Source organism: Orbicella faveolata, unplaced genomic scaffold, assembly GCF_042242905.1.
Source record: "Orbicella faveolata isolate gen_17 unplaced genomic scaffold, um_ofav_v1 contig_1, whole genome shotgun sequence".
Lineage (NCBI taxonomy): Eukaryota > Metazoa > Cnidaria > Anthozoa > Scleractinia > Merulinidae > Orbicella > Orbicella faveolata.
In genome coordinates, this window is record NW_028301536.1 from 5,238,960 (window position 1) to 5,256,153 (window position 17,194).

Sequence of the window (17,194 nt, forward strand, 5' to 3'; positions counted from 1 at the left end):
TTTTTGCAACAGCTGTGTTAAAATTGTTACTAATGCCTTGAAAAAACCAAGATGAAGTTGTTAGGTAGATTTGGAAGGGATAGCGGCTTTTAGTTATTAGTTCTAGGTGCTTTATTCCTAAGACACAACGACAGAATTTGAATATGTTTGCCACGTATTTTCAGTTTGCGATCAAACTCGTGACTCGCTTGCACATGTTTTCCCGCGCGTTGCGTCACCTACATGTATTTGCTTCTAGTTTTGAATGGTTTACTGGATTTTCTGCGCCTTTTGTGATTAGTCAGAGAGAGTATTTGGAATTTGGTTCCATGACACTCAGTTGAAAGTCACTCTATCTGGAGTGTTTTACCTGCACACTCTTCCACGAAACTTCAGCAGGAACGCGCAACGTTGCTGGCTCCTGGAAGAAAAAATATATTATTATATAAATTTTACGCGTGCCTCCATTTTACAAGGCATACAAAAATGTAACTGGCGAACCCAAATGACCTACAAGTGAAGAGTTCTTGATTTACACCTAACTGATTAAACATTATTACGAAAATATTTCGTAATAGAATCAGCTAAGCCGCAAGTTTTCTTCTATATGTTCTTTTTGTTCCTATCTTTGGCCATTTTAGTTTGCTTGTCTATCTGCCTGCCTGTCTGTCTGTCTGTCTGTCTGTCTGTCTGTCTGTCTGGGTAGTTGGCTGGCTAAGTGGCTGTCTACTTTGGCTATGTCTCTGCCTGTTTGAATGTCCGTCTATATCGCTAGCTGGCTATCTTGTCTATCTATCTGTCTGGACCAGACTTGTAACACCAACGACTGACAAACACTATTCACTTGGCTGTGAACATGACTTCCGCTCAGGTCGTCACAACGTCAGTCACCAACAACAGCTCTTTTCAGATCTACCCTCATCCGAACGATTGCACCATACGAACTTTGGTATAAAGACAGAAATAAACAGGCAAGGATCAGGAACTAACCTTTTCATCGACTTTGAATCGGGCCACGTAGATAAAAGATCTCGCCTCGCCAACTATAAGAAGACAAGATAGTTCCATGAACATCTTTGTAACACTGTTAAGTTACTCTGTATAACAACGAGTCGTTGTGTGAGGGTTTTCGTGACGTCCAGAATAATCAAGGATGAGGTAAGTGTTACCAGTCGAAGCTGAAGGCATAGGCTGCCACGCCTAAACCCCCAGAGCGGGTTCTCGCGATGTCAATGATGGAGATAATCGAACGAGAGCAAAAATCAAAACCCCCCAAAAACTCCATAACCCTTATAATCAGTAACCCTCTAGAAATAACAAGGGTCCACACAGAGACCATTCCAACTTACCAAGCAGACTTGTCAACATAAACCGGACTCCAAACGTGTTCTTTTTCGGGGAAGTGACAAAGACTTCTTTAGTTGAAACATCGGAATCGTAAAAATCCATCCCTTGGGTTGAGTCGGTGACAGTCAAGTTACGAGCGTCATACAGAGAATCGTTTGCGTGGCTCACCGTCACGTTGAACAGTATAAGCGGAGAGTCCATATTTCCTTGCAATATCTACAAAACACAAAATGTGAACTTGAAAAAGGGGGACCATGTCACACTCATTTGCCAAGAGTATACAAATTAAATGTTGTCATTCAGGTATCGATACTTGAATAACAAAGGTTCCTTGAAGGTCGGCAAACACTAGGGCACATGTTGTGGGGACATGAAATGGGGACAAGTTGAGCAACACTGTTATATCGTGTGACGTGCCATATTCCGCGCCATTTTCTAAACTACTCATTGGATAGACAGTTTAGAATTCCCAAGAGAAACGACGCTAATGCCCCCCCCCCGGGGGGGGGGGGAGGGGGCATACCCATATGAAAGGTCAAGGATGTTCGTTGTCTCGCTTAATTTAAAGAGTGTAAATCAAGGAGTTTGGTGTCTCTTTAAGGGCAACCAGGACGAAACACAACTATTTTTTCATGTCAAAGTATCTTTTAGGGTGCACTGGAAAAAAATAATAATAAAAGAAAACGTCGTCATTTCTGTTTTAAGTGGTATCTAGAGCTAAGACAAACCTCGAGCCACGATTAGTCTCCCTTAGAAGTTATATTCAAATTTTCTGACGAGCATTCCCCCCCCCCCCCCCCCTCCCCCTCCTGCCTCCGGGAACTAATGGATCTTGATATTCAAGACTTGTTTAGCAACAAAAAACAAGACTCGTCATTCCCTAGAGACAAGACAAGAGATGTGCGCCGCTGTGACTTGTTGCCTTTCAAGCCTGAGTTAAATAAATCTCTTACCTCCACAGATTTCACTATCGACAGAAGTGGTTTCAGCAGCGGTCCGATAATAACAAACTTTTTAACGGAAGAATCTGATCCAGCATCAAACTTCAACGAGGCAAGCAAACTGAGGGGCCGTCCGCTCAACACCAGCGGCCTGTTTGCAGTCCGAAACTTCAGGAAAACCTCAATGGTGTCATTGGGTCCAGAACCAGGCAGATTCAATACAGAACCAAACGCCACATTCAGAGCTTCATTCCCATTCACTGGTGTTATAGTCGGGAGCTGGGATAATGTTAAGCCGTCTCCGTGCTTCACATAGCTTTCATTCAGAACAGGAGAAAGGGCATACACCACACCGGCATTGCGTTTGACGCGCGACCTACATGTACAAAAGATCAAATAAAGAACATTAGGGCATTAGTTGCTGGAGCACTTTTCAAATGAGTGTCGTAAAACCAAAGTAAATAATCACTCGGCCAATCACAATTACACAGGCAATCCAGAGAACCAATCAAAACTCAAAACAACAGCCGACGAAAAGCGCGGGAAAACGTGTGCGAGCGAGCTACACTCTACGATTGGTTTTGTCTTTACTTCTGATAAGATGACAATGGGGCGCAAGTTTTTGTAGGCCAATATCGTAGCGTGGTACATCTACTGAATGCAAACAAATGAAAGCGAATTTCACTTTTAACACTCAAGAGAAAATCCTATATTGAATTGCAGAGTCTAACATGTAGAAACTGAAGGAGCAAAAGAATAAAAAATTTTAAATGGCCTAAAACAGCAAAGTGCGCGCGTGTAGTCAAATTAAAAAGAAAAGACCAATTTTGGATGTCTCACCTCGGTCTAACCACTTCACTGCCACTCCTCATTCTTGTTACATCTCTCCTTTTACGAGAGAGATCAATGACATTGGCAGGTACCGTCGGCAAATCAACAACTATACTTAAATTGGTTTCACACTCCGGCAGTTGTAGACGAAGAGTAAAATTAACAGGATCCCCTGCCTGTAACTTCTCCGCGTTCTGACTCGCTGATATTGTGGTATTAATAGACTTCGTGGTGAGATTGGCAAGCGTTTTCTCCTTGTAACTGGCAAAATTGTCAGGTCTATTGCCGACATCCGAGCTATAGTACTCGACAGTCACCATTTGAGATATCAACTGCTTGGGACTGAGGCGACTTAGAAGAACTGATGCATAACTGCATTGGATGTTTTGCGATGGTGCGAGCGATGAAATAGAGAGTATCGACTCTTGTGTAGTGACATTAAATGTCGGTGTTCCTCGGCTGCTTGTTACGTTAAGCCTACTGGTATCAAGTGCTTCAAAGGTTACCACAATGGACAAGGAATGGGCCGTTGTTGTTGGATCACTGTTTTCCAGCGTGAGGTCATATTCCACTCTATCGCCACCATCAAAAGATCCAGTAGGGGGGATAAAGCTGACTGTCACAAAGGGATCAGGACGGAATGTCAAGAATGTACCCTGCGGAGGAAAATTAGACAGTTAACAAAATTATTGCATAGTACCACCCCCCCCCCCCAAAAAATATAAAGTGCTACTGTTTATAGCTTACTGGTCACACTGAATGCCTATAATGCTAAATGATTTCCTTATATCACAAATTCACAAAACGTGCGGTGCCTAAAGCTACATTCATACATGTACATGCAAAGAATGTTCAACCCAATGGTGCAAAGCTAGCGGATTTTTCTGTCAGGCCAGTGGATATGATCTATTCCATGCCCAAAGGACAGTTTGGGACTTTTTTAGCAAGCAAAAAGTACTGTCTTGAGCCAGCAGAAAGGTCTATGCTCCAAACTGCCAAAAGTTTCTTTTGACCACGCCCAGTGTCACACTTCTCTAGAGCAGCTGTAAGACAACTCTGTTCCTACTGTCTTCTTCCCTAAGTTACGTGTAGGCCCAAGAGTAAACATTATTGTATTGCCTTAAAAATAAAATTTCACTGAGAAACTGACAAGTGGAGAGAATATTGTCGAGGTGCCACACTGCACCACCACATAAACTCCGAGGAAAGCTAGAAATGTACAAAACCAAGACCCTGTAACTCATCACAAAGGACTCTGAGATTTCAAGATCATCATTCACTAAAGGTTTGATGATCTGCATACAGTTACATGTAGCTTCCACTATTTAAATACTCCATATTTGCAGCTTTTCTATAGCAATCCCCTTCAATGAAGTTATGAACTTCAGATTACACTAGGGTGCAGTCTGAGTCAACTATTTCACACAGAAATCAAGCGCAGATAATCTAATTCTTTTAGTATAAATCTACTAGTCATTCAAATAAATTATCTAAAGCTTCGTCGCAGACAGTTCAAAACGCAAAGGGTAGGCTGCCACTTTGTCTACAGCCACACACTGCTTAAGGCTACTCACTACCTCACACAGAATAGATAGTGCAAGTAGCGTAACCAATAAGAGAACAGCATTGGCGATAGAACACTATTAGATTTATGCTAATTAAACTTATCCTTATCTCTGTGGCACAGGAAGGTACTGTAACTTCCCAAGTGTGTAACATCAGACTGTTGTTGTTCAGTACTCATAAACAAACATTGCACAATACCTGATCAGAGTTCTCCTCATACTTCCTTCCTTCCCGAGGAGCCAGACTGCGCGGTAATGTTACATAGGAGAGGTACACTGGAGATGATACAAAAATACTTGGCAAAACGTTGCTTACAGTTGTAGCCTTGTATTGGAAAGACACACTCTGTCCAAGCGGTAAATCATCAGATATTTGATAGACAAGGACGTTGTTGTTTGCATTGTTGTACCTAAAAGACAAAGTAAATAATATAATTAGTACCCCAGGAGTTACTCAGCTTGTTATCAAGTCAATCAATCAATCATCAATCTTGTTTGTTTTTTTTAGTTTGCATTTCACAGTTGGACTGGCCCGCACATAGCCAGTGCTAGTCTAGGCGGACCAGTCTATCAAGATAATAGTTACAAGTGTCTTTAATATTAATCAATAGAAAAATAGAAAGTTGGGAAAAAGTGAATAAAATCAAAAATAAAACGATGGGAGAAGAATGAGAAAAGAGGTGAGGGGTTATCAGATTCATTAGATAATTCCTTTTATTTTTTTACTACTACATGTATTGATATTTTAATGTAGAAATAATCTTGTGTACCTCAATGAAGGAGTCTTCCTCTTCAAGAACACTTAGTAGTTTGTTTTCAATTCTGAGTTTGAATGATTTTATTGGTAGTTCTCTCAGAGGGCTTCGTATCTGATTCCAGAGTTTCACACCAGTTCTTGAAAAGACGTTTTCTTTTTTTTTTTTTTTTTTTTTTTTTTTTTCTAGTTTTGAGGGTTTTATGTAAAAATTATCAGAAGTAGAAGGGCGTGTATGGTAAGAACAGACACTGGACGTGTTATGGTATAAAAAGTTTAATGGCAAAACCATAGCATTAATAAAGAGTGGAATGGTATGTTCATTTTTCTTCGCAAAGTACATGAAACGTAGTGCTCGTTTTTGTAATATTAATGTTTTAATTCGGTGAGACTTTTAGGCCTGACCCCAGACAGATAATCCGTAAGTGATACAGTATACAGCGAAATTAAAGACTGATAAATATTTAATAAGGTGTGGAGAGGCACAAAGAGTTTCAAAGTGTCTTAACTTTGCTATAAGACCTGCAAGATTATAGTCAATTAATATTCCTAGATACTTTAAGTAATTTTAGCAGTCTAGGGAAACGTTCACATTTTTCTCATAACTTCAAATATGCTTATTTTAGGTTGAAAGAGCAGTCTCTTTTGATATGGACGGAATATGACAAAGTTTGATTTTTCTTTTTATGTTAAGGTTTAATCTGTTTGATGTTAGCCAAACACACAATTTATGTAGTTCAACATTCACAGCATATTCTAATGACTTAAGGTTTTATAAGATATATAAGACATATAAGATATTAGTGTCATCAGCAAAAAGATGAAAGTCAAGTTTTTTGGAACAGGTATAAATATCATTGTTATACCTCCCAACTCAAATACGTTTTCCTATTGGACGAGAACATGTCACGTGTCATGGGTCAAAACTCACTAACTCCCTAGGGTGGACAAAACTCACCAACTCCCTAGGTAATGAACAACTTGAACTTTCAACTTGCACATGATCAGGTCGTGCTCCTTGAAACTGTGGCAAATTTGTGAGCCAGCCATCTTGGAGCAAACAATTTCTTCACAGTTTTTTTCTATTTTCGAGTTGGGAGGTATAACAAAACACTTAATGACTGGTCCTGCAGGAAACAGTGAGCTTTGTATCCCCTCGATCTCAATGTTCCCCTCGGCTCCACCTCAGGGAACATTGAGGGTCTCGGGGAATTACAAAACTCATTTTACACCCTCCACATGCTTGCACATCAAAGTTTAAGAACCAACTCTAAAGGGTTTAAATTTTAAAGAATTGCATGATATGGTAGAGACCTACTGTACAGTACATGGGCATGTATATTTAGTAGGCAGCTTACATGAAACTTTTCTTTTACACTTAACATCAAAATTTCATAAAGAGCCAGGCAGTGCATGGACAAATTAACCAATTGTGAGGATGGTTTTGCCTGCCTGGTTTGACCACCTAGAGGAAAGGTTTTCTTTTAAGGAGTTCATTTCAGAAAGTTTTGCCCTCCTGCAAGAAACTGAGGCTCCTGCTGAAGACGTTTATGAAACCCCAGCATTCATGAGCCATGAAAAGATTCTCATTTTCAAGAGTAAATCATGGAATTAATTTTTCATGAAACAGTGTCTTCTATGTACAAAAGTGTTACCTTGGGTTTCCACTAGGGGCCTGGTCTCCAGCTTTCACTGACAGATCACCTCTGCTTGGAGTGCCAGATTTTCGGACATTCTTGAAGTACTCTTTAGGTGCAGCAATTTCTAGAAGCACCCCAAAAGCAGGTGAAGTTGACAGTTTGGAATGATGCAGTTGTACAGTAAAGGTGAGGTCATAATCTGGCTGCACTTCAGAGGTCTGATCCACACTCACAGTGACAGAAAGGTCAGGTTCAACTATCTTTAATGAAATTGAGACAAAGAGAACTTACATGTCAGTTAGAAATCACAACAGTACAGTATGTTATTATTTGTTGTGTTTTAGTTTTCTTTTTCTTTAAGTTTATTTTAATTATTCATATTTCTATTAAACCTTGCATATTTTCTTTGTTTTCTTTTGTTTATTTTATCGGGTAAAATTGTTTTTTTGGTTTTATTCATACTATTTTTTCCAAAGTGTCTACAGCTCATATTTTTCAGTTAATCCAAGAGTGTGAGATTTTAATGGTTTGTTTGTGCAAGCGGTCCAAAATATCAAGCCAGCACTTACATTGTATCTCCAGTTTCTGTAGCATGAAGAGACTTGGAGTATTTCTACTCCCCCCTAGATGGGTTGCTAGTCCATTACAGGGTTTCCCCCAGCATTTGATTTGCCGGTCCCTATTTATACTCCTGGGTGGAGAGAGGCACTGTGAGTGTTACATATAAGTGTCTTGCTCAAGAACACAACACAATGTCCCCAGCCAGGGTTCGAACCCAGACCGCTCAATCCCAAGTGAAGTAAGCATGAGATCAAAGTTTTTCAGCCCACTGGTACAAGACCCATACTGTACCTAAGCCATAAAAGTGGCAAGTACAAGGCATATCGGTACTGTATAGCGGTCAAATAACTTGCATGCTGCAGTCTAGAGCAAGAGGTCTGGGTAAAACAGGGTACGCATAGTAATTTCAGAGCAGAAAAACGTACTGCACAGTTTGCTGCATATCCCTTTTTGGCGGGCTCAGGCAATGCAGGCTGCAGTGGTGGAGAGAATGGCAGACTGTAATAAGGAGCGCAAACATGTCGCTCAGTTGATTTATTTACACCTTTATGGATGCAATATGTAAAGAAGGTTTGTGGATACCATGTCTATAATCTTTCCACCAAAATTTCTAATGCGATGAAATAATTAAGGGTTCGGAAACCTTCTAATTGAACAAATGTTATTTTTGTCCAAAAAAACTTGATTCACCCCAAAAAAACAACACACCAGCTTTCCATTAGCGACAAGAATATGTTGCTACTTTCCGTGTAAATTAGGAAAGCGTACATGTATTAAGTTAGTAACATGATCAACGAAATACCTGCAAATTATTTAAACTTAGAACCTGGAGAGTGCCCAAAACATGTGCATACCTTTTACGTTTTTCTGCTCTCAATGTACAATAATATTAATAAAGTACATGTAACAACATACAGTGCAAATTAAAGACTAATGATTAGGTGATTAGGCTACTGACAATACAAGCACTTGCTCACACCTTCAACAGCAATGAAGAAGACGGTTGACCAAATCCATCAACACTTGTACTCGAAACAACAGCATGTGTTTTTCCATTTGTATTCTGCAGAACATCTACAGCTCTCATGGTTGCTTGATATTCAATTACATTGTCACCAGATGACTGGGAAAAGTTTCCAACATTGACGACAGTGCCAAGATTCCCACCTACATTTGCTCCAGTGGCAGTAAGATCTAAATAAATATTAAATAATAAAGAAAAGTTAAGTTTACTCTTAAAAAAAAATAATTCTATCCAAATAAATCCTATTTAAGTTATTTCATTAGTAATCCATTCCAAAAAAAAATTGTACAGCATCATGTGCATGAAGTATATACATTTACATGTGTGTAATTAATATATGTCACTGGGTTTGACTACAGGTGTAGCTACTTTACATTGCAAGGCTGTAAGTATGTAAAGTAATAAATTATCTCTTTTATGACCCTGACACTACCAGGGTTTTCATAAATTAAGGGTCGTGCATTGGGCAAAATAACCGGCTATGGGGATGATTTTGCCCACCTGGTTTGGAATTTTTTTCTTATAAAGAAGATTTGTTCAAAACATTTTGCCCGCCTGGGAGAACCAGTTTCCCTCCCACTGGAAATGATAATGGACCCCTGAACTACATTGTACATGTATTTCTTGATGACTTGAATTTGACAAGCCATAAAAATAAGAATCTGATTAAGTAGGTACAAAAGGACTGCCTTGCTGAGACTAATGAAACATCTTGATATACTGCTGTTGAGAGTTTTTAAAATTACATGTACCAGCTGGTATATAGCCTGCGAACGCAGACGTATTTCCAGCTGTCACTTGGTTCCGCCAAAAAATAACGTCTGCGAACTCGAGCCAGAAAACGATTTCTGTGACGTAGTAATTCTAGACGAATCACAGCTTAGCTCAAATAACCCCAGAACTACTGCGAGAGGTATTCTCTGCGAGGAGCGCTCGAATTTCATTCTATCATGGATTCTGATTGGCCAAGGAGAAACAAAAGTCATTACATCACAGAAATCGTTTCCTGGCTCGGGTTCGCAGACGTTATTTTTCGGCAGAACCAAGTGACAGCCAGAAATACGTCTGCGTTCGCAGGCTAGCTGGTATACTACTTAAAATTAAGGTTTGATTGGTCGCATTAACATGAAATTGTCATCTATTAGAAAATACACTGTGAGAAACAATTGTGCAAGCAACTAAGCTGTACTTTTACAATTCAATAGAAATACAGAACTACAATGTGTCATGAGTACTCTGTTAACACGATACACTTGAAATTTTGGGAGTACTCACACAAACTGAGGAAACTCGCCCAGATAAGGCTCAAGTTCCCTCAATAGAGATATGGAAAATGGTTCCTAATCCTCTCAATAATTAATTGCACTTACTTGTTCCTCTAATCTGCCCGTGAAGTGATTTTATATTTCTTCCAACTTGAATCACATGCCCAGCTATTCCTTCAAAACCTGCTCCATTAATATTCAATGTGAAGTTGGCATTTGTGGACACTGGAATGAGCACAGCAGCATGCAAAACTACATCCTCTCCAATGGTGACCACCATCAAGTCTTGTGTTGGATGGGGCACATTGGTACTAACAACTGAGAGAGCAGATGGAATCACCTGCTTAATCTCAATTATCCGTGTATCAACACTCTCTAATGGCAACCATCCTTTGCGAGTGTATTCCAGGGTTAAGAAGTTGTCATGGTAGCTACCTGCAGTCACGGAGGGTTTGATTTGATTGGACAGGTGTCCGTACACCCAAGAAGATGAATTGAACCTAAAGATAAACAATTAAGAATCATTTTAGGCTAATCAACATAACCACGGCATGGATAACGACTTATAATCTGTAGGCCTCAACTCTCCTGCATCCTCAATGTTACATGGTCATTGGGAAGAAACAAGTAAAGGAACCCACACCCTTAATTATGTGCATCTAGTTAACTGATGTCTGGTTACCGCCTGGGTTGACCATTTCTTTAGGAGTCATCATTATTAGGCAATCTCTACATGTATATGTGGAGCTGTCTGTTTGCACATTAACAACTGGGGCACTCATCTGTTATAATTCTCGAGGAAAAAGGTGGCGTCAAATTCATGCCGAGGGTTTGAAGCCACTTACATGTACATAACTATGTAATCAGAAGTCCCATGTACAGTAACTGTTGTACTTACAATATATCACATACATGTACAGTACATAATATAGAAGGCGTGGTGGCCTCGTGGTTATTGCATTCATCTCTGGATTGAGCGGTCTAGGTTCATGCCCTGGCCAGGGACATTGCATTGTGTTCTTAGGCAAGACACTTTACTCTCACAGTGCCTCTCCCCACCCAGGTGTATAAATGGGTAACCGCAAACTTAATGCTGGGGGTAACCCTATGATGAACTACACTGTAGCATCCCATCCAGGGAGGAGAAGAAATACTCCTTTAGAGTCGCTTCAATTGCTACAGGAACCAGGATAAGCTCTGGCCTGATGGGCCACTAATGGCTTGTTAATGCAGACTTTACCTTACAGTACATAATGGTAGCAAAACAATTACATAAAGCCCAAAACATTTTTCCCTCACAGCAGGTAGCACTGTAGGCCAATTACTGCACCTTAACAATGTACCATTCATTCCTGTCCCCAGAGCTGCTTGTCCCTATTAGCCAGCAGGATCTTAGCACAAAGAAAATGTGGCTCTGGTGACACATGATTGGCTAGATTCTTCAACTAAGAAATTTCTCTGATTCAACAGTGGCTTGACCCTCCCAAAAATATCTTCTGGACCATCTCTACATACATGTGTATCTTAAAAAAAGAACTTTGGATTATAGCACCTACAAATCATCATGCCCTGGTTGTTCAAATGATGGATAACACAATCCACCGATGGATAAATCACTATTCAATGGATGGGCAGTTTAGTTTGTAATACTAACACTAATATCCTGTGGTGTAGATAGTGATTTAACTGGTCGCATCATAGCGTTATCCAGCCTTGGGACAATTGAGCCAGGAAGTTTAAAACTGGCTTAATGAAAACATTTTTAGTTGAGTCCTCAATAATGAACTAAAAAACACATGATTGCCACTCGACCAACCAGAGTTTTAATTCTGATTTAATCAATGCCCTCTGTTAGAGTTGATTTGAGTTTATTCAAAACAGTTGCCTTTTTAAACCTATTAAAATAGTTTACTCAAGAAAGCATTTCTCCTTTTCCCAAACTTCCACTCGTTTCTACAGTAATTGTAATGCCTAGGAAAAACAGGTGATGTGTAGTTCCAGACCTCCCCCGCAGAAGGGATTTTTTAAGACCCCTTCCCCCACCCCAAACCCTCTAGAAATTCCTAGTAGGCTTTATACATTTCCTTAAATTGTGCAGAATCCCCTCCCCCCTCCCTTCCCCCACCTCCAGGAAATTCCAATCCCTTCTGTAGCAGAGTATGGATAAAGTAATTATTATTATTATTATTATTATTATTATTATTATTATTATTATTGATAACTCACCTTGATAACTCTATTGTTACTCCAGAGCTAGAATTTGTCAGCATATTAGTTCCTTTCAAATCTGTACATATGACCTCATATGACTCCAGACTTTGATTCCCAGTCACATTGGAAACTGAGATATTGCTACACAACATTGCGGAAAAACTCTGAACTTCTATGTCCACAGATGGAACTGAAATATCGATTGTGACATTCAGTGCTGGGGCCGTAGAAATATTAGGATTTTTAACTTCAAACTGAAGCTCCATCTTGTCTTTCCCCTCATAGCAACACTCAGGATATTTGGTATTTAAATGATGCTCAAGTAATGGTTGACCAAGCTTCAAAGTGATCAAGGCTTCTTCGGCATTATTATGTATGCTGCTAGGTGAATCATACATGAGAATACAACTGACATTCCCTTCAGCATCTGGACTAAACACTCCTTGTGAAGACTCCACAGCACCAGTAACTTTCACGGTTATGGTCCCGTTAGAAGATTTATTCGCCATGTTCACAGTGTCGCCAAATGCAAATTCTGCAACATTTTTGGAAAGCGGAAACAGTAGTAACATAGAAGGACTGACACTCAGGAGGGGTCCAAGTCCTTCACGGAGCAGCTTTGATTCAACACCTTCTGATAAGCTCAACACAGAACCACTAAGAAATTTCATGGGTGTTGAATTTCTGAATGTAGGAAGCATAAGCTGAAGTTTAAGATTTGAAGTTGTTAGCCTGGGAAGTTGGAAGCTTGCAACAAATGTTATTTCCTCTGCTGATGTTAATGTGACACCTGGTGTCTCTGGTAATGAAGTATCATTTGCCCTGAGCTGAAGATCTTCAGGAATTGCTGTTCTATATGTTGCAATGCTAACTTGACTGAATACGTTCAAAAGAGTTACATTTGCAATTATATTCAATAAGCTGTCAGCTTTAGCTGAATGTAACAATTTGAGTTGCACGTCGAGGGCTAACGTCCAACTAACATTTTGTGAAGAGACGTTAAATTCTAACACATTAAATCCAGGCACGTTCATCTTGGCAACCTCTGATGAGTTTACATCCAAAGATGGAGTGAAAGAACAGTTTGAAAAATCTGTACTAACTACTCCAGAATGATTAGTCTGGTTTGTTGGGCTTACTATGTCAAACACAATTGGCAATGTGATTAAAAAATTTATGAACACGGAGCTGTTCTTGAGAGACTGACAGGCAGAAGAATTCTCAAACAAGCCACCTTCTGTCCCATTATAATCCAAATGAAATGTCAAATTTAGCAAGTCTCCTCCTTTGATCACAGCAAGTGATGGAGGGAATGCTTCTGAGGTTATCGATAATCCATGACCACCAAATTCTAGTGCCATTTTAGTATGACAAGCTGAGAAGTAAATGTCACAAGGAGATCGTGTATATAAATGTAGGTTACAAACAACCACACAATGGTGGGGGAAGACCTCCACATGAAACAAATTAAGCTTTCATCCTCTCGATATTTTATGCAACATCCTGGGCAGAGTGAGTAGGCCACCTACAGTTGAAGCAAGAAAACAGTTTAGACTCAAATTAAGATTTGCAATATTTTCACACTTATTTAATCGTGATGTGAAAACGAGAATTCATGTAAGATAAACACAACATCGTTAACCCTAGGTTTACGTGACATAGGCAATGTAATTTAAACCACTGTACTCACTGAACGGCGAAGATTAACATAAAAGTGATCATCCCAAGCACCAACAGACTGCGCTTAAAAATTACCGTTTACAAAAAGTAAGCTTACAGGTTCGATGTAAAAAAGGTGACACGACCACATTAAGAAATGAATCCCAGAGTTATGCTTCTTTCATTCACCCTAAGATAAACTCGTTTTAAATAAATTCATGATCTGACATACTCAAATTAAAATTTAGAGTTTGTGATGTACCGCTATACAAACACTGCCTTACCTTCTGTATGAGAAAACTGCTGGTAAGTTAGTGTTGAACGGTGCCACATGCCACATGTACATGTAAACCAATTTTCGTAAAAACATACCTCGCATTAAAGCGATAACTTATACAAAAGCGAACTATGAAAATGCAAATTTTACGTCACTTTCTTATCCGTAAAATGCGCTACAGTTCAAACAAACGGATTGACGTTATGAGCCCAATATTAGCATGAAAGACAAAAGGGTCGTGTATCCGGAAACCATTCGCGCGAATCCGCCATTTTCCCTTGTACTGTGGCTATTGAAGTAGTTATAGTTGTTATGGTTACTAGCAAATAGACCAAAACAACCGCTGGACAAAGGCGAGCGTTATTGATATTTTTGTCTTTTTCTTTGATTACAATAATTTTTCTAGTATTTTTTAAAAAAAAAAAATCTTATCCTTGCATTGCATTTTGAGGGACCATATTTCATAGCTTCAATAGCAAAAATTGTTACTTTAATTTAGCCGTACTTCTGGATGCATGTTATCTAGGTATTTGCATAATTTATTTATAGCTATATCCCACTGTTGTTTCTGACTATATTAAACCACACGATTACGAAAACAATGATATCATTGTTTGTTTATGAACCAAGCAACCATGGAAATACATAATTTTAATTGGATTCTATGATCAGAGCAAAAGAATTTTTTCGTATTACGCAAGCACAGCAACGAAATTACACGTTTGAAAATTTTGAATGAGTCATTTAGAATACATAACTCAAATGATGTCAATTTTTAGATTGAACATGCACAAGGAAACTATATTTCCTTACTCTCTACATGTGTGCAGTTGAAAGCGAGTTAAGCCGTACCAAGAGAAATTGAGAGACCCTCATTTTCTCTTGGCCGTGCACATAGCAATAATATTTCTGGAACATATTTTTTTCTTCACTCGTTATAGGAAGTCTACCTAACGGCTAAGCATGGCGCATCAGACCTGAAACTAACAGACCAATAACAAATCAGAATATTGGTTATTGACCATCATCATATTACATGACAAGCCGTGAAATAACTGTAGAAAGAGATAGTAAATACTGTAATATGTTCCTAATAGCGCTGTCTCTTGGATTAACGAGTAAAACCAGACAAAATACGTCCTAATTTGAAATGAAGTGGCTTCACATTGTAAATTGTTAGTAAATGAAAAGACATTCAGTAACAACTTTACAAATTGTCATTTTGGAATTGCTGTCTGCTTATCTTTATCTTAAGTTCATTTCTTTAAACCGTAGAATGCGGCAGAGTGCCGAATGCGTACATGCGGCAGATTGTCGTCCTAATCGATATTTTCTGCAAGTGTTTATCTATAAAAACAAACTATATTTGAAGATAGTGGAGCCCCCGGGGGGGGGGGGCTCTCATATAAAATGGTCGGGGGTGCTCGTCGGAAATTCTAAAAAGAACCTATAAGAGGACCAAGATCCCGTGAAAGCTCTCGCTGTGGACCTTTTGAGGCTGAACACCCCAAACCAAACTGCGCTTTTACCCCTAAAAAGTACGATGAGCACTCCTGTCCTCTTTATATGAAAGTCCCCTGGCAGTGGAGTGTTTTTAAAATCTAAATGAGGTATATATGATTCTTTTTAGAACAATCTTTGCACCGAAATTGACGGTCACCTAAAGGTGATTTAGTTGGGAAAATGTTTCGTTAAACTGAATCGAAAATATTCTAACTGAGGGGTTCTTCCACAAGTTGGTGGGAGATCATTCCACAAGCGATAAAAATAAACAACAAATTTTACTGTAGCCAAACTAAAATTCTTACCGAGGCAAAATCCGAAAAATTGTGCGTCTTCTTACTGTGATTTATTGATGTATTTTTTTTTTATTTATTTTCATTTATTTATTTATTTTTTTTTTTTTTTTCAATTCATAGCCTCTAACTGGAACTTGAAATAAATAAGTAAATTCAAAATTTTTATCAAGGTACGGTCCTTCAACACTGCACAAAACCAAGGCGCGTAGAAAACCGATTTGCACAATCTTGACAACATAACCTGTCCTGGTTATCGGAGGCGTTATTTTCGGCCATTAATAGGGCATTGATAGCGGTGAAACTTTGAGATCTGCTGGGGGCTGGTATCCAGCGTGCTAGCTATAAGGTCCAAACCGCCTCTCACAACCCAGGAAACAGTGATGAGTTGATTACAAATCTAACACAGATACCTCAACTCCCCAAGGGGGGGGGGGGGGGGGGAACTCCCATATAAAAAAGACGGGAGTGCTTGTCGATATTTTGAAAAGAATCTCTTAGGGATACCAAGATCCTGTTTCGTGGGATGGGCTTGAAATGTTTTTAGCCCCAATTCTAAAACAACGCATTGGGCGGAAGACCCTAAAAAATACCAAAACCGCTTTTCTTAACTCCTAAAAAGTACGACTAGAGGCCCCGTCTTTTTTATATGGGAGTGCCCCCCCCCCCCCCGGGCTCAGCTCCCGGGCTCAGCTCCCGGCCGTGGGGGGCCTCAACTATAACGATGAAAAAAGTATAGCGCATTCATATCACTCATGACATCGACGACGAACGCCTGACATATTTTGTACAACCCAGAGGAAAACATTCGAAAGTCATCACTCCACCCCTCTCCCTGTAAATCTGAAAGAAAATATGATACAATGAAATAGTTTTTGCGGATCGCTAGCTGTATAAGAATCCCGAACAGAATTGTTTTTTTCATATTATTATCTCTGCTATGGAATAGTATAAATTATTTACAACAAGTTTAAATATATATTTTTTGGACCCACTACATAAAGTAAAAACTGAATACTTTTGCAAAGATTGATTTAAATGTTTTTATTACATGGATCGTGCTCCACGCGGAACACGACTCACGTGCCCATAACTATTACGGCCCCGTGACGGCACTTGTTGCTTTTAATGCTGTGCGTTATTTTGGAAAAAAAAAGTTTATTTCTACAATAACAAACAAGCAAGCGAATTTTCCGAGTTTTAAATGGTGCATTTCTTTCTTCAAGCCGACATATGCATATTTTGCTTTGTTTGTTTATTTGTTTGTTTTTCTATTTAATTTATATAAATGATCTGAGGGATGTAAGACCCTATTGTAAATGAAAATATATGCCGGTGATACTA

At 39.2% G+C, this 17,194-nt stretch overlaps 1 protein-coding gene across 2 annotated transcripts in view; it reads right to left on the minus strand.

Annotated features, from left to right (window-relative positions):
- Positions 1-14,336, minus strand: part of LOC110064639 (uncharacterized) — a 38,695-nt gene extending 24,359 nt beyond the window's left edge. For both annotated transcript variants that reach the window (XM_089286334.1, XM_089286341.1), the window contains exons 1-11: positions 14,062-14,336; positions 12,134-13,643; positions 10,013-10,407; positions 8,598-8,812; positions 7,073-7,317; positions 4,863-5,073; positions 3,108-3,754; positions 2,280-2,643; positions 1,329-1,542; positions 970-1,022; positions 350-400 (exon numbers count right to left, since the gene is read on the minus strand). In XM_089286334.1, the coding sequence (XP_089142460.1) occupies positions 350-400; positions 970-1,022; positions 1,329-1,542; positions 2,280-2,643; positions 3,108-3,754; positions 4,863-5,073; positions 7,073-7,317; positions 8,598-8,812; positions 10,013-10,407; positions 12,134-13,479 (3,741 nt within the window). In that variant the 5' untranslated portion in view covers positions 13,480-13,643; positions 14,062-14,336. The remainder of the gene's footprint in view (positions 1-349; positions 401-969; positions 1,023-1,328; positions 1,543-2,279; positions 2,644-3,107; positions 3,755-4,862; positions 5,074-7,072; positions 7,318-8,597; positions 8,813-10,012; positions 10,408-12,133; positions 13,644-14,061) is intronic.
- Positions 14,337-17,194: the final 2,858 nt, after the last annotated feature.